Source organism: Erithacus rubecula (assembly GCF_903797595.1).
Source record: "Erithacus rubecula genome assembly, chromosome: 2".
Lineage (NCBI taxonomy): Eukaryota > Metazoa > Chordata > Aves > Passeriformes > Muscicapidae > Erithacus > Erithacus rubecula.
The window spans coordinates 100,524,652-100,543,145 of NC_136685.1; the positions used below are offsets into that span (position 1 = coordinate 100,524,652).

General features: G+C 39.4%; 1 protein-coding gene across 3 annotated transcripts in view; it reads right to left on the reverse strand.

Moving 5' to 3' along the window:
• The window catches only part of COMMD1 (copper metabolism domain containing 1), a 59,180-nt gene that overhangs the window by 39,538 nt on the left and 1,148 nt on the right, over window positions 1-18,494 (reverse strand). For all 3 annotated transcript variants that reach the window (XM_079324927.1, XM_079324928.1, XM_079324929.1), the window contains exon 2: window positions 2,009-2,290. In XM_079324927.1, coding sequence (XP_079181053.1) covers window positions 2,009-2,290 — 282 coding nt within the window. The remainder of the gene's footprint in view (window positions 1-2,008; window positions 2,291-18,494) is intronic.

Below are 18,494 nucleotides of genomic sequence, written 5' to 3' on the forward strand. Positions count from 1 at the left end.
CTGACAACTTTTCAGAAAATATGTTCACTGCTAAACTTAAGAAAGGTACAAAACTTGGTATTTACAAGACATGTGATAACAATAAAGTAAAAATACTTATAAAGACTGTAAAACATGACAGTTTCAAGTTAGTGGGCTGGATCCAGTGTGCAACAACTCATTCAACCTCTAGTAGTGTAACCATTCTTTCCACGAGGACCCCAAACCCCTGTGGTTTTCCAAAATTCATCCCATCCCAGGATCATACAGCTTGATGCAGAGTGCCTCAACCCAAAGATTTACAGCAGAGAACTTATTTAATCCACAGCTAAAGGCTATGTGAAACCAGAGCTCCTTAGAATAAATGAAAATTGACTCAAGTGGTGACAAGGCTAATTACTCCATGGTTGTTTCAGTAAGCAACAGTTTAACTCACACCAAGTGTCAGGCTTGCCACAGCTCACTGGTATCCTCAGGGAAGAAGGCAAAATTGTGTTTGATGGCAGTTCCAAAAATGCATTTACACAACCACTTGCCTTTGCAGCATGAAGGGGCATTGCTAAAATAATTAATTTTGATTTGGTTGTGGGGCTCTTTGGTAAGAGACATCACAGTGTCTCAGAAATGTGTATTCCTCCTCCATGTTCACTTCCTCTGACTCTGCAGAGGATGAAAGAAATATAAATGTCCTTGCTGCTTGATGTTACTGTAAAAATCCATTACTGGGGGAAAAGACAGTTTTCAAAAAAGGAGTCATTAACTCCACATTTTTTAATAAATGTAGATATTTCTCCCATTTGCTCACTAATGTACTCAATGTACTCATTATAATGTGCTCCCTGTAACCTTTTTATTCAAAGCAACCTTTTTTCCATTTGCTACTAATAGAACACAATAATTTTCAATCTCAAGATGCTGAGCAGAAAACTCCACTTCTTTGAGATTAGGAAACAACCTGAAGCCACACACCATTATTGTCCTGGTCACTGCAGAGATCCATGAGTGGCAGGCTCAGGAAGGATCAGCTTCCACTGGCTGTAAAGGGAAATGAACTAACAAAATGACTCCAGCAGTACCTTCTGTCTCTGTAGGATCCCTGTTTACATGTCAGTTCACCCTGCTCTTGGCTTAGCCACACAACTGGAATTCAATCACTCCTATGCACATGTATATTCCAGGTGTGTGCTCACATGGATGGACTGAAGTATTCTTAATTCAGGTACTCTTGCTATTAAAATACTATGAAATACAAGGAACCTTGCTAAACGTTAACTATTAACATCAAAATGTCCAAATCAGCTCATGGCATGGTTTGCAGTAGCTACTGCTAAGAAATGAAGCTTTAAAATTTACTAAAACATTGTAGAGAAACGTTACTGAATTGAAACACATTTCCTGATAGAAAACAACAGTAAGTGTGAAGATGGGAAGCTGTGCCTTTAGCTGTACATTCCTATGGACTATAAAGATTAAAAAAGGAAGGCAATGTTCAGCACTGATAGAGCTATATATAGATATCTTTCAGGCAGATAAGACCAGATTGCATAATGTGACAGGTAATAAGGATGTACTTCTAACATAAGAATGGGTATTATATAAAATAAAAAGGAGTCTTTCCCCTCGTTTGTTCTAATACGTAGTTTGCAAACTTCACTCTTTTTCAGCTCCTATTTTGCATATTTTAACTAATTTTAGTGTTGAATTAAAAGAAAATATTGAATTTGCAGTGCATGGTATACAAATGGAACTATAAGATCATGTTTGATTTCTACATCCTCTGATTTTTCAAGCTTAATGTAAAGACAACTGTCAATACATATAAGAAGATATGAAAAAAAGGCAAAAATTGCATTCACCAGCCAGAATGTTTCTTTGTATCCAAAGATGGATCTTAATTTCAAGTCCATTAAAGGGCCAGGGGTGATGAATCAACTGGCCTGATTTGGATGCAGTGAATTCAGCAATAGGTATTAGCCTCAGTGCATATGCAGATATATCAGGTTTATATATTTTGCAAAAGGAAGCTTACCTGCCCATTTTTTCCCAGTTCCATTTCAACTATTGCAACAGGAGTGTTTATCTGATCAATGTGCCTCAGCTGTGACTTCAGGTCCACCCTCCAGTTCATGTTTTTCAATACATTATCCCAGCAGCTCTGATTGATCAGGCTCTCGTGGATTTGAGTCCGGTGGTTCTTCCAAAATTTTGCAATGACTGCAGCTTGATCTGATGTGATGCCACCTTGTTTTTTGGTTTGGGCAGTGAGGAAAGCTTCCAGCTGATTCAAATCCATGTCTGCTGAAGCAATTGACTGCAGGAAAATAAAGGGAGTAAAAGGAAAGAGCTTGAGGACTTAAAGGTCACATCTTTAGGGTTTGACAAACACTGGATCTTAAGGGCCTTGTACAAACAAACTAGGTTATGCAAATAACCTGAAAACTTCCATTAAAACTCAATTTGCAAGTGTCCACTACTTATCCCAGATTCCTGCCCACCAGCAGCTGGAGAGGAGTGGGCTGGCTCCAGCAATGACCTGGGAGCACCTTTGGGAATTCAGCACTGGTATGGGATAGGAAGAAGGCTTCTCCCCCTCTCCCTGGCCCTTTCCCCACTGTGCCAGAGGCATTCCCAAAGGGACACTGCTACAAACACTGGGTCAGGTCTGGCACTGCACTGCTGCTCTGATGGAAACAGGAATGCTGGGACAAACAAGGCATGCTCCTGGGCATGAAGGGACAGCTCAGCTCATTGCAACATCCAGTTTTATCTGCCACCTCCACACCACACACAAGGAAGCAAAACTGGTAAATGCTGCCCCAGTAAAGCAGGGCCTGCAGCAGCAAGAGCACAAGTCTTTCAAGGGAGAGTCAAAATGCAAAATGTTACTGCAGTTTTTCATCTGTATTATTCTATCCATAAGGCCCCAAAAGCCTTCACAATACAGCTGTAGCCTCTTTTAGAGAATTGGTGATCTTTGTTAAGCTTTATTTCCATTTTGCCATGGTGTGGAAGGGGTCATTTACTCCTCCTCCCTGTGCAGCAACAGAAATTACTATTATTCCTAAAAATCCTTTTTTATATATAAAAATCCTTTTTTATAGAAACCCAGTTTTTCCATCTATTTTTTCAAAACTGATAAACCCACAGCCTTGTATTTGCATTGCCTAAGTGGCAATAGCTGCTACTATATATGGCCACGAAGGGAGGATGGGAGGTGGAAAGAGGAAACTGTGGTTGTTTCCCCATCTTCATCTCAAGCGGATGCTTTTCCTGCATTTCCACACAAAATGGATGCAACTTCTCCAAAATGAACACAACACCTCCAAGCACACGCTGGCATAGAGCACAGCAAGGTGAAGTGCAGCCAGTCCTTGGGATTTGGTTTGATTTAATCTTCTGTGACATGGCACTGCTACAGCTGCACTCCAGGCACTCGGGGAAGCCACAGTCCCATTCCCCCAGCCAGGGGTGTGACACTGTGGCTTTGGGCTGGACACACACACTGTGCACCTCACAGTGCCTGTCTGCAAAACTGGGCAGTGCTCATCTACAAACTGAGGAGCTGGTAGTGTCTTTTTAAGAGGGATGAGCTGCCTTGCCTTGCTTTCACAATAGATCAGCTGCCATCTGTTATGTGATTGAGAAAAGAAATGGCAATCAACACTATGAGTAAACCCTCGGCTGTATTGAGGCTCCAGCTTAATAGGAGCATCTGGGATTTTATTATAAAATCTGAGCTGCCTAGAGCACCATTCTGGCTTTTCTATAGGGCATTTGACATATTGGTACATACTGCCTGCTTTATATCAAAAATATTTAAGTTAAGAGGTAATTATCCTGTACTAACTCATTATGCTGGAAGTGAAAACAGCACTTCTTTTCATTTTCAGAAGAAAAGCTATTCAGACTCGCAGAGCCCTTTCCTACAGCCATATCTTACACTGTCTACTAACAGCAGTGTGGAGTATTTTCTGCTTTAATATTTTCCACATCACTACCTTTGTGTTTGTATGACCCCAGCTCCTGCCCGTGTGCTCCTCCTGTGCTGGTTCAGGTGAATGGGGGCAGGAGGGCAGGTGAATCAACAAGCACAGACCCCAGCACCTTATGCAAGCCCTGCCAAGACCAAGTTCAGATGCAGACTTTCTCTTCAGTTCAGCTGTGCAGAAAATTGCCTTCTGTTTTATTCCTGTGCAGAAACCAAGAACACAAACTGTGCCCTCTGCACTGAGTGAAGCAAAGGTGTCAGGGCAAAACAGCTTATCTGTGTTAAATGTGAACCTAAAGGTTTATGGTGATACTAGGTACCCCTTTTCTAGGCTGGATTTCATAACCTTCCAATATTTCACATTTGTAATCCTCTGGGATTTTTTTTTAAAGCTCACTCTCTTCACAACAACCCTTTTTGCAAGATGCAGCAGGATTTCTGGCAGTGCCCTTCTAAGCTGATAAAAAATTGCAGACACAAAGTTCCTTATTGTGCTTGACACGTGATATAAATCTGACTTTGAAGTGTATCCAGATGAGGAACCTTATGACCAAACTTGAAATTTTAAGCATAAGGAACACAAAAAAATATTACTAGAGCATATACAGGACAGTTCAACCAAGCTATTTGGTAAAGATCATCAAGAGATTGACAATTAAATTAGGGTCTGATGCGAACTACATTTAAAAACTCTGCACCTTTATGTACTATAAGCACCCAATATAGTTTGTTACCAAAAGAGAGCCACATAAAAGCAGAGGAAGAAAACCATGCAAGATAATTAGCCATCATTTATACCTCCCTCATACACACATGTGCACATGTACACACAATATAGATGGTTTTATACTTTACACATAAAAGAAACTTACTGCACACAGCCAAGAACTCAGAAGGTAACAAGCATACTCCACTGTATTTTGGTGGAGTATTTATCAGATAATGCAGACCTTAAATTATATAGCCTTGTAATCCATCATTCAGACTAGAACCTCTCTCTTCTTGGAAATATGACTACTACTCAAAAATTCCTTTCAAAAAATTAACTGGAAGTGGGTACAAACAATCAATGAGTTATATTTTGGTACAGCTGCATGAAGATGTTAATTAATGGAGATATATTTTCTTTGAAATTCCTCAACAAATCCCACTGGCTATAACAGTTTTCAAGTCACATAAGAACAGTAGCTCATTTTAGTATTCTTTTTCATCTTAACTTGGAAACATTTCACTGTGGAAAAAAAATGAAAGAATATTTGAAGTCCTTGCTGATCATCTTGGTATCTTGCTGCATGAACATTTACACAATTTATTCTTTAAACAAATGTAGTTCTACTCCATTTCTTATATGAAGGGCCTCAGTTCAGAATTTTTTAAGCTTGGGGAAATGCTTTAATTTAACTTGGTAAAAATTATACTTCCAGTCATATTGTGCCTAGCATTACAAACAGTTCTTTCTATTACTTTTAACAATGCTCATTTATTATATAGAATATCAAGTTATAGTGAATACATCCGATTGATATTTCTAAGAATTAATTAAGTTAGGACACCAGTGGTTCTTCTGTGCTTATAACTAGAGACAGATAAAATATATCTGATTATAATTATCTCCCTCTCATGCTATTAAACCCCAGGAGCTTCAGATGGGCATTTATCATCACCAGGACAATGACTAGCTGTTCCAAAACTCTGACTGCCATGGTGAAGATTGTTTCACTGCTGGAATAAACAACACATGTGCAGTTCAGCATCCTAACCAGAAAAATCTTAGAACTTTAAGGTATTGAAACCTGTTTTATGCATCTGCTGCTAGAGCTGAATCACTGTCAACATTGGTTCTAGAGTGATACATCTTATTTATGCCAATTACTTAATCCAGACAGACCTTAAAGTGTAGAATAATTTCCATACCTTCAGTCACTGTAATGTTAGTGACACATCATTATGTAATGATCTTACTTTATACTCTCAGCTAATTTCAGTTTTTGTTAGTAATCACAAGTAATCTACCATTTCAACATAAAAATCTTCAACTAACAAAAAGCAGAAAAGTTCTCTTAAGAATGTATAATCGCAGCTGTTCTATGCCAGTGCAAAATAAAAATTAACTTTACTGTGACTATTCACTTAAATGTCTAAGTAAGAAAATCCTATTTCAAAACTAGAGTCTGTAAGATAGTACCATTAGATATTAAAAATTTCCTCACATTACATATTTTCTGATTTAATAAAATATGCTTTTTCTTTTTCCTCCTAAAAAGCACAGCTTATGGACAGCATGCCATATTACAAGCACACAAATCCTGCCCTCAGTACCTGGCAATACTTTCCTTTCCAGAAGCTGGGCAGATGCTTTTGAACAGCAAGAAACAATTTTGGTCATACTGAATTCTCCCTGTGTTCTCCTTCCACACATACCCACTATGTCTTCAAATACAATTCAGCCAATAAAAATATGATTTCAAATACCATTTCCTTAATGAAACAGTATTTGATAATCTGGAGAGTTTTGTATTAGGCTAATTAGATCCATCAGACATGTGCCCTGGTACACAGAACAGGAAAACAGACTTAAATTCATTATCTTTTCTGAGAAATAAAGCCTGACAAGCACGCAGCACTAGTGAGAAACAACAATTGGTAAAACCCACTGGGGAAAACAAGAACATATTTCATTCTCAGAAATAAAACATTACTTGTCAACCATCACAGAAGAGCTTTAAGAGCTGGACATACCAGCATGTGGAGGCATTTCCTCCAGCTGACCCTCAGAACTGCAGGCTGCTGCCACCCTGTAGCACAAAGAAATCCCAAGCTCAAGGAAACAAACAATTCAGTGCCATGGCCTGTGCTACTGAACTTACTGAGCTGGGTAAAAGGCTATTCCTGCATCACAGCCCTTCTCCTTCATGTGCTTTTAGAAACAGAACCCTGAAGGCCATTTCTCAGCCCCCAGGAATGCATGCAGGGAGATGTGGAACCAGCTCAGACAGGAGGAGCACACCAAGGAACCTCGCTGAGCCGAACACCTGCACCACACCAAGCCTGCTCTGGGTAACACCAACATGCAGCTCTTCCATTTATTCATTCATTCAGCCCCAGAAGAAAACATTTACTGGATTTGGGGACAGACAGCAGCTGCCTGCAGGGGAAGAGATGCAGCTCAGAACAGCACAGCAGTGCTGTTGACACTGTGCTATTTGTCAAGCTCAGCGTGCTCCTCTGCAAAGAGCAGCTTCTGACAGGAGGAATCCAGCATCTTCCCAACCCTTTGATTCCTGGGTCTTCCTCTGATGTACAAGCCTGACTCTCCCAAGGGCTGCTGAGACACCCAGCCCTGTAACAAATGAGCTGTTCCCACAGATGTTCCCTGGATGTAAGTCCAGAAGACTTTCCCACGTTTCTGGACACAGTTGAGGTTTTCAACTAGCTGGTAGGTTGTGCCTCACAAACACTGTTTATTACAGCCCAAGAGCTCTCCTGAGAATAGGAATTAAGATAAAATTAGATACAACAGTCTGCAGCCTGTCTGCACTTGGTAATGGTGATCCATCTTTCGGGAAAAAAAAAAACCCCAAAACTAAAGGTTTCTATAACCTCCCACAAATATCTAAGTCAGAAATCACAAGTAACCCTAATACATTTAGTATTTCTACCACAAAGTAAAAAGATTTTAACTCATCTTCAAGTCTTTATTGAAACCATGTGAGATCATCAATTCTTTTATTCATATTCCATGCTATGTCCCAGTATTACTTTTATTTGCCTCTTACAGAGCTGCAGTGAAAGCTAAAAGTGAAATAAAAGTTGGATAAGAGAAAAGAACCATTAAGAGGTTAATAAATACATAGATTGTTTAAACCCTGTAGCTTACTTTTTTCTAGTATGTAACAGGTCTTCTAAAACAACTACTTTTTTATTCCAACCTTTTGATTTCTTGCCAAGGAGGCACTCACCAGGTCGACAGAGTTTCAGTAGACTTGTAAATATTTTTGAATTTGACTTCTGATTTTCATCAGGCTTTGTTCTTGGATGGGAAGACTTGCAACACACACCAACACAAAAATTACAGAACTGCTGCTGCAGATGGGAAAAATGTGTGTGTGGATGATGAAGTTTCAGGCAAAAATTACATCCTTCCTGTGTTCCTGATCTTATTAAGCTTGATTCCACACAGACTCATCAACTGCACACATGGAAGGAAAAAATTCTTCTCAATTGGTCACTGACTCCTCCATCTGCACCCCCACAACTCCCAGGCTCCCACCAAGCAGACATCCCCTAAACACCAACTTTTTTTTTTTTTTTTTTTTTTTTGCATACTGGCTCATCAAACTATGTTCTCTGTTAAAATTACCTTTTTTGCTTGAAAGTTCAATCATGGGGGAGTGAATACTCAGCTATTTTTGACCTAGCTTACAACTGAACAGAAAAGAGATTTAGCATTAGCTTTTAAAAGCATGTGCAGCACCCACATCTTTTCTCCAGTCTGCCCCTGCCAGGAGCCTATGCAGCTGCTAGAAATGACCTGTTTGCACTCACAACACCATAAAATACCACTTCCCAAATTAATTTGCAGAAGGTGTCGTTTTTCTGCAGTGTGAAGATGCATTTGATGACAAAGGAGGATGAAGGGCTGATGAAAACAGGAGCTGCAACCTGAGCCGTGTCCTGCGGTCACATCGCGCCTGTTGGGTTGAGCTCCAGCAAGTGGCTCCCCCACTCCAGAAAACATCTTTAGCTGAAGGAGAACTGAGAATCATTTGGATTACTCAGTCTGGACCTACTGTGTCTAGCCCTTACAGCACTTACAAAACAAGAACAAACAATAATAATGAAAACAGAACAAGCCCACCCACAGATAACATCAGTCATAGAGGTATCTGAACGATGCCTGCAGACTCAGATTATGAGTAGATACTAAAAGCTTGGGTTTTAAGCAATAAACATTAAAAAAAGCACCAGCCCTTCCTTCCTGAGTAACTTTTCAAACCACTTGCATTATTTAAAATAGAAAGAGGAAGAGTTGTACAAGAAAAAAAGGCACTGGAAAGTGCTTCTCAGAGAGTATAGATAGGTTGGATGGGTTGGAGAGATAAAACATGCAACAAAACAAAAGTTCTACGAACAGCAGATATACTTGCAACAACAAGGGTGAAATAGGAGGATTAAAAACATAAACATACTGAAATTAAAAATACAAATTCTCCAACCTGAACTGTACTCTACTGAAATACAGCAAAGAAAAAAAGATCCCAGATTTTACCACCAGTTTTCTCCCCACTCAAGTCCAACTCTTTGCTATGGTTTAGAGAGCATTTTGATTTTGCCACATTTCCAATAGTTCTTGAACATGCAACCATATTACAGACAAGTTTGAGAGGCTCAATCTCTTTCTAAATGGATGTGCCCACACATGTACTCCCTGAACCCTGCTTCAGCAGAAGGGAACTGTTTTCTTGAGAACATAATGATTTCTGGAGGTTACATTATTCAGTCTAAAATGTTTTTTTTCTTCAGTCCTGAAGGAGCTGGATTCAGAAGCAAGAACCCTCAAAAGATGAAAGCCATTTAATGGACTATTGCTAAAGACAGAGAGGTGAATAAAAGGCAGAAATAAATCCAGACAGGACAGAAAATAACAGATGGTAAATTAAAATAAACAAACAACAACAAAAAAAACAAATAAAAAAAAAAAAAAAACAAACAACAGAAAAAAATTAAAGGGAGGGAGTTAAAGCAGGAAATGAGAGACAGACACAGTGACAGTCCTGGAACTGGTGACATGACCTGTCGTTCCCTTAGGAGACCAAGTGCTCAGCCTTTTCTTCTCCCTCTCAGTTCTTTTACAATAAAAGAGATCTGTGTTTATCAGGTTTCTACAATCATTCTGGGAAAATTACTTGCTGCTGCGGACTACTGCTTCATGTTTAATCTCATTTCACTTAGGAGAGTTAAAAATAGAAGTTGGAGCACTTCACATTTTGAAGACATGGAAAAAAAAGTTGCAGCCCTACCCTGAGTGCAGTAATGGTGCAGACATTAGCAGAGCTTATTGGAGCTCTGCAAGCAGTGATCCTGTCAGTGAAATCAGAACAAACTTGCTTTATTATGAACCAAGCACAAAAACAGAATTAGTATCACAAATTAAGTTTCCACTTCTACTCAGAGTACTTTGATTGTCTGCATCTTAAAAGTTAATGTTAACTCAGCTAATCTGTCCCTTGGCTTGCATTTGGACATAAAGCAGAGATGCTCTAGCAGTGAAAAACATGAACTATAAGAGTCTCATCCCTCCACTCTTGCCATATACTCCCTTTTAGTGGCAAATTCTGACTCCAATCTTTGCTTTCCTTCCTTCCCAACACTACTGTGCATTACCTGTTATTGCCACTCTGAGCAGCAGCTGGAGTTTCATTTCCTACCTGGAAGGAGAATGCTTTCTGCACTCCCAGCCTAGGCTGGAAACTCATGCCTGTCTCAGCCCATAACCCTGCAGACGAGTTTCAGAGCAGCACATGGATCAGCCAGGAAAGGAGACAAGCTTACAGACTCCACTGCTTCACAGGAAGCAACCAACAGTGCTCTGCCATCTGGTCCTTCACCACCTATTTTGACAGCTCATGTTACATGCTGATAGAGCTGACAGGTGAGAGAGAAGCTTCCATTCTCAGGATCCCAGCCACCAGGACTTCCTTTCAGCACAGGGAAAATGGTTTTCCCTCCTGTCAGCTCAATGAAACATAAAACATGCTCCCCAAACCAGCAGCAGCCGCAGAGGCAGTGAACACATGAGCCTTTACAAGGATAAAGGAGCAGCAGGTCAAACTCAGCACAGGAATCACAGCTCCTCTCTAAATGTTCCTCTCCATCCCTGCTGCTGGAAAACCTCACCTGATCAGGAACAGAGGCCAAAGCAAGGAGCTTGGAAGAAACCACCTCTCACTTGCCCATAAAGACTTAGTTACCATTTCCTGTATCAAAAATTATCTTTGCACTAAATATAATTAACATTTTGGGAGAAAAAAAAAGTTGAAGATGTGATGAAACAGCTAAGACCTCAACCAAAGCATTTTCCAACAGAATCCTAATAAATATGAATGACTGCTTTGATTACCCCAGAGAGGGTGGCTCTCTATCTCTATCAGGTTGGGCTGCTGGAGTCTGTCTGTCTGTCTATCTATCTATCTATCTGGCCAAGCCATCAGGGCTTTCCCCAGCTTGTGGGAGCCCTTCAGCAGCCTGTGCCTGCACAGCCCACGAGCTCTGCTGCCCACACACCACTGTGGCTGCCAGTGAAAACTGCTTGGTGCTGAACATCTGCTTTTAGATTTCATATTTTTAGGCCTCAGCTGTTAGAAACTTCAGCAATCAATTGCTCCAAGACCCTACAAAAAGACCATCAAAAAGAATGTAACTAATTTTTTCCGTGGCTTTTGTCTTTTAATCAATTGGGGGCTACTCATATTCAATATGCCATTTGTCCATATGTCCATATGAACTGGACAGCTTCATTAGAGCTTTCTGTTCATTATGAGACTTTTTATAGATTTCCTGACATGTCATAAAATGAACAAACCCACTCTCCAAGCAAATGCAAATCGTAAATGTACCATTTTTTCTTTGACAGAAAAAGGGAGTTACAAAGATCTTTCTCACTTCAAAAATGTTAAAAAATTGAGCTAAATGAAAAAAAAGGAACCCAACTAATCCAAGTACATAAAATATTTCTGCCATGTGTGACTGTGTAAAACTAAAAGGTACTTATACAAACAGCTTGACAGAAGAGAATAAAAACTACTCTTGAACCAGAAATGGCAAAAAGAGTCTGAGAGAACAGCACATCTGATGTGACAGTCTGAAGAGAGACAACAAAGCCGTGTGTAAATGTCAGACAAGGAGTAAAAATGTCTGTTGATTACTTGCCTTTCACACAGATACTACTTCAGTGTCTTCAAAACATATTTCATAATCCTGGCATCACAGTTCAGAGAGACTGCAAAGGAAAGAAAGAAAAACTACCCACCAAGCTGAGGTAGAAACCTCTTGGCAGAAATCCCAAAACATCTCAACCAAGAAAAAAATCAAACCTTATTTGGAAAAAACCCCACAGAATTTGCTCAAACTATATTTGTATTGCCACTTTTTATTGTTAGCAAAGAGAGAGAGATGTGAAAAAACGTGCTTTTGGAAATGTATTACCATATGCACAATAACATGATTACAAAAATATTTTTTAAATAGTTAGAAAAACACTTAAAGCTAAAAACTGTTTGGACAAGTTAGCTATTATTTCACATTTTCTGTGAACTGTGTATTTTATGTCTTGTTTTCATGAGATTGTTGCAGTCTGGTTTTGCTTACATGAAATCACATATAAGCCAGCATTGTAAAGAGGTAAATATAGAAGAATTAAAGGGATAAAAAAAGTGCATTCCAAGATCACTGTCACCTTTAACAATTAAACTTGCAGTCCTCAAAGCACAGCAGATAATCAGATACAGAACTCCACTGGGAACTGAGAATGCGGAGGGACTCCCAGGCTTGCTATACAATTCTAAAACTACCAACTTTATAAAGATAGAATACTCTGAATTAGATCTTGGGCTATCAACCAGAACCAGGTGCTCATGCACTGTAAACAAAGCAAAAGGCAAGTCCCACTCACTTTGTTCAAACAGTGAAATTCTTAACTTGTTGGGTGGCTAAAATAAGTAAAGGAAGATCTGGTTTCCTTGTTTATAACTGGTAAACACAATGGTACAAAATTATGGAAAACTACTGTGCTTAAGCTTGAAGTATTGAGAATACAAAACAAAAATGCCTTCCCTTCAAAACAAATAAACAAACCAAAGCCAACAAAAACAACCACACAAAACAAACCGACCAACCAAGCCAGTTTGGTTTTCCCAACAATGAACCTTAATCCTCCACAATGGAGGCCATCAATGCTCCACTCATTCTTACTCCATAAATTAAATCCTTTGCATAAAATTCACAGTGTAAAAGCATACATTTACAATGGTAATTATAAAATCAAAAACTAGTTGTATTAGGCTCTGTGTTTAAATAAAGTCACTCAATTCACCTTGTTATAAAATAAACCATCCCCTAGGGATACCTTGGAGCCCTCACAGGAAGCTGCAGCTAATCCTGACTGCCCAGGGAGGCTCCTGGGGAAACACACAGGAGCCACTCAGGAGCTCAAGCTGACAGATGTTCTTACCTGACAACTTCTGCCTCACTGGGTTTTAGGTCTAAAAGATCAATGAAAAAGGACTTCATATAACATTTGCAGTGCCTGGTATTTTGTGTCACTAAAGCTTTCCCCTTTTTTTTTTTTTTTCCTTAATTAAATAAACTATTGAAAAAAACAAAATGTCCAACACATCCAAACGTTGAAGAAGTCAGGCTCCACCATATTTGGTCACCAGACTGGAAGAAATCCAGAGTACAAGCTTCAAACTGCAATAATTCTAGCCATACAAGTAGGTTCTAGCCACACCACACAAAATTTTTGGTCTTGTCTGCAATTTTTTCTTTTAAATAAGTTGTTGGATATACTGGACCCAGTTGCTATACACTAGCACAGTCAAAAATCTAAACTACATCATGCCAAGATTGTAGCTAAGTGTTACAAGGAATGAAAAATTTCAGATGTTCAGTTTGCAAAAAGGTTGAGTTGTAAGTGTCATCCAAATTTCCTTTTCATACACTAGCTGTGAACTTCACTGGCTGAAGTGCATATCACAGCTCCTGCATCTTTGATAGTGTGTTAGTCAATGTGTTAACCACTCTCTCTGAAGAAAGAAAGAAAGAAAGCAAGATCTATTATCTGCTCAGCTTTGTGACAGCCTCACATGAAACCAGTAAGGTTGAAATTAATATTTTTATTTCCTTGACACCATCAGTTGGCTCCTGGAGAAGCAAGAATTAATCTTCCTTCACACCAGATGTTGGAGATACCATTTTTACAGTATCATATAACAAATAACAAAATTTCAGCATTGAGCCTTTCCTTTCAGTCTTTATGCATCAAATTCAAGACAAGATAGCTCAAGTTCTCCCCTTTTCAGAGCCCCACATTTAAAACAAGGACAAGTCAAAGTAGTCCAGAAAGTCACCAGTGCTGTGAGATGATGGCACTGAGCTTCATTACCCTCTTCAGCATTTCCCACACACTTTGGGAAATAGGGAATGGGGCCTCAGAGGTACTGAAATAAAGGCATGAAACTACCTGTGAAGCCTAAGGGACTCCTCCCTTTTCAAATATATTCCATACAGCATGTGCTTGATGAATACTAATTAAGCATAGTAGAAGCATTTAATTTGGAATAATGATCTTCAAAGGCAAGATCTGACTCTCTGTTTTTCAATCAGAGTAGGCTCTTGTTAAGGTCAAGAGAAACACCATGGGGATCAGGCTGGAATAATGAATTACAGCATAATCAATATATTTCCCTTTCTGTGCATAAGAGTGTTTGTGTATACTCAATATTCACAAATATACACAGAATATGCTGATCACAGACACACGTGTGTGTAACTTACAAAGTCACACCTGCGGGTTTGGGTTTTGGGATTTTTTTTTTGAGAAATGGTTCATTAATGCTGAAAATGCTACATGCTTGAAGAAGTCTTACAAAGGCAACAAACTAAACCACACATTTGGATGGGAAAGTGGGAATCAGCAGGACATGCAGCACTCCCACCACCAGGAAATCCAACTTTCTCAGCAGCATGCTGTTCTGGAAGTCCATTAACTGGCAATTAGCAGATTTAAAATGCAGCAGGGCACTCTAAAACTAAGAGGTAGTGCAGAGGCATTAGACATTAGAGGAGCCAGTACTGACCTGCCTGCTCTAGAAACACACAGCTAGCACCAACCTCCACAACGGGAGCAAAGAAACCAGATCTCTGCTTGCAGAGATATAATCAGCACTGTAATTAGGAGACAGAGAGAGAGAGAGAAATATTTGCTTCTTGTTTGGGCAATACAGAGCCTACCACACCTATTATAGATCAGTGACACAGATCTGATGACGTTTCTCTAATTTACCACTTTTCCGTGGCTAACCTTAAAAAAAAATTTAAAAAGCACTGCAAAAGGTCAGGTAAACCATTAAACTTCTGGTGAGTCATTTTCACTGAGGTGGCACAATCACAGAATATCAGCATTTCACAATCCCAAATGAAACGAGCCTTTCTGTCTCACGTGTGAGTTACAGAAAACACCACTCATTAAATAAATGAACGATGTCATAATGGTGGGAGCCCGTCTGTTTCTGTCTGCCTTGAGGATCTGCAGTGGGAGTTGAGGTTTGTAATGTACAGGCTCCTCGTTCATACCCTGCTGTTTAGAACAATACTCGTGGTGCAGAACACCATCACCTCCAAATCTCACAGCCACCAGCAATAACACCACCACCTACACATCTCCTTAGGAATCACAGTACCAGTGAAAACAGCACTGCAAATGTGAGAGCCTTTAACAACACCAATCACAACTTTTGCAACTTGAGAAATCAGGAAAAAGTCATTGAAAAGATCCTGAATGATGCAGGCACATTGTTCTTTCTAGCTGACATACCTAAGCAACAAATTGCTGCTCCAGGCATTGGAGCACTGATCTTATCACTCCTGGCAATTTTCTCCAACCCTTTCACGTTCTGCACCCAGCCTTCCTCTCCACTTCATTGTTTTCAAGTATTTTCCCCCTCCACTTTATGTGACCTGCCAGCTGTGCCAGTCCCCTTGTGAAATGACCACATATACACCACCCTAAAAGCTGAAGTAGCTCATATTAAAATCACTAAGAATGCTTTGGGGTAGTGCTCACGCACATTTTCATCACTGCAATACAGTAGGTGCTAGTTCCAGTAAACATTACATTTTCTACCCTCCTAAGACAATGTTGAAAAGGGATGGGAGTAAAAAAAAAAGCAATAATTGTGGGATTAGAGCTTATATGAGAAAATGTATGCTCAACACTAGACACTGGTGAGCTGGCAACTGAGCTGTGTTCAGATTAGTGAGCTACATAATAGTGATGTTCTGCTAAAGAAAAAAAAAACAAAAAAGGAAAAAAAAAAGCTAGGACTCTTATTTAGTTGTTCCAGGCAAACATCAATTTAGAAGATAACAATAATAATAATAATAATAATAATAATAATAATAATAATAATAATAATAATAATAATAATAATAATTTTCTCGTGTATATCCTATTATACCACTACAGACATTCCCTACTTCACAAACTTTGTGCAAAGTTAGTTGTTAATACATTTTCACCTAGCTCAATAACAAATAGAATTATCCCTTATAAGCCCAGTCGTAGCACTACATAGGACACATTTTTGGGCAGAAAATAGGGACACAGTACTCATTTCCTTTTCCCTGAATTGAGAAGAATGAGGTTGCTTAAAATATTTTCTTTTTAGTGAGCAGATGCAGGCACAATTGCAAATCTAAGTGGCAGAAAGCAAGCAGTGTCTCCTACTAGCTCTTCCAAAGTTATTTAATCTCAGTCTTCAGATTAAAGCTGCTCTCCCTCTCACCCTTCCTGAAGCTTGGACAACTGCAAAGTGCTCCAGAGTTCATGACCCAGCCCACATATTTGAGGAATCACAAGCTATCCAACGAGAGGGAAGAATGGCAACTCTTTTCCCTTATCAGAAAATGCAAGAAGACATTTATTTTCCACCAGTTAGCATAAATTGCTGGCAGAAATGTTTCTGTTAGCAGAAATCTTGCTGAAGAAGCAAAGGCATTTATCCTCCACAGCTGAGGGAACCTTACAACTTCTGATTTTTCCTGTAAGGGCAAGTCCCTGTTATGAAGATTGAGTTGTCTCTTCCTTCTCAAACTTGTAAAAATGCTTTGGAAACCCCTCTTGAGGTCACAACAGCAACTTCCTAGGGAAAGAGCTGCAGTCCCTATCAGGGATGTGACAATCTTTAGGGACAACACACTTTATATGCTGGATATCAAGCTGTTATCATTATTTATATAGTCTGATTAATATTTTACTATTCACATACGAGGATATTTATTACAGATAGTAACTTCCTCAGTATTTGTAAAAAAAAAACAAAACCAACATAAAGAACAAAAAACCCCAAACAAAACAACTTATAAATCAAATATAATAAAATATTTCCACTCCTCATGCTTAATTTTTTATTATTATTTATCCTACATAAAGTTTGTTCCAGAGCAGAAGAGTAAAGGACACTTTAAATCCAGCAGCAAAGGATCCCATTCAGTAAATGCAAGAGGTTACTGCCACCAAAAGGAAAACAGTGGGATTACTCCACATGGAAATGAACTATGACCAGTGGATAATGCTGCAAATTAAACTTATGTAAGAAGCAGACAAATGTGGTGTTTTAATCAGGATGAAATAATCTTTGAAAAACCCAAAAAAGCTGTGGGGGAAGGAGGAATTCTCAAAAGCTGATTTCCCCCAATTTCTTAATGTTTTGCAGCCTTAAGGGACAGGAGGCTGGGAAGGCTGAGGGCAGAGGGCAAAAAACAATTAGCACAACACTGAAATCATATGGTTCTCCAGGGCCAGCCTTCCTAGGGCTTTGGTCTGCCCTCCAGGATATTCCACACAAGAAATTAAATTTTTAAAAAAGTAAATTTAATAAAGAAACATGATTTCACTACAAAACAAATTTGGCATTTTAGCAAGAGGTCAGCTGATTTATGCATATTCAGTAGATCGATGGGCAGCAAAGTAAACAGGGGGAAGAAATAGATAATGATGACATCTTTTATAAACATAAACCCAGCAATACTCTCTATATATTCTGAGGGGGAATTCACATTTTTTTATTGCTAGAGTAAACATGATAGACTTTTGTGGCACTTCTTCATCTCCATGCTTTCCACAGGTGCTGTGGTTTGCACAGGTGGAATGCAGGAAGGTAATGGGAAGTTCTCCAGTGAAAACAAGAGGTTGATTTAAGGCCCAGATCCATGTTTACTGCTCAGGAGACACAAACTACTACACCAATTAAGTCACAGAGGCAATGAATCTCTCTGCTTCTAGACTTTCTGTTGTCATCCAGCTGTTTGCTCCCTCTCCTCCACCACCCATAGAAGGAAGGAAAAAATAAAACCACAGAAAGGTAACAGACATATTTTTCCCCTGGCTCATCTGATTTTAATAATAGAGATTTTTCACAATCAACTAAGTATCAAAATGGGAATAATATGCTCAGAAATTCACATGGCAATTGGCTAGGAAGGGAAAAGGCAGATCAGGTGCTGAAGAGACACCAGCAACCAAGAGGTGCGTCCAAAGACCAAGATGTTGCAGGTACAGGGACCACTTCCAAAGTTTGCTGCTATCAGCGAATACAGTGTGACACAAAAACCCTCCAGGTATCAAGTCAGGGAGATACTAAAAGAGGAAGGTAAGTTTAAGCCTCTCTACTTCCAAAGTACAGTCCTCATATCAGTCTTCCCCCACAAAACTGGAAGGTATGAAGGAAAGAGGGCTCTCAGAACAACC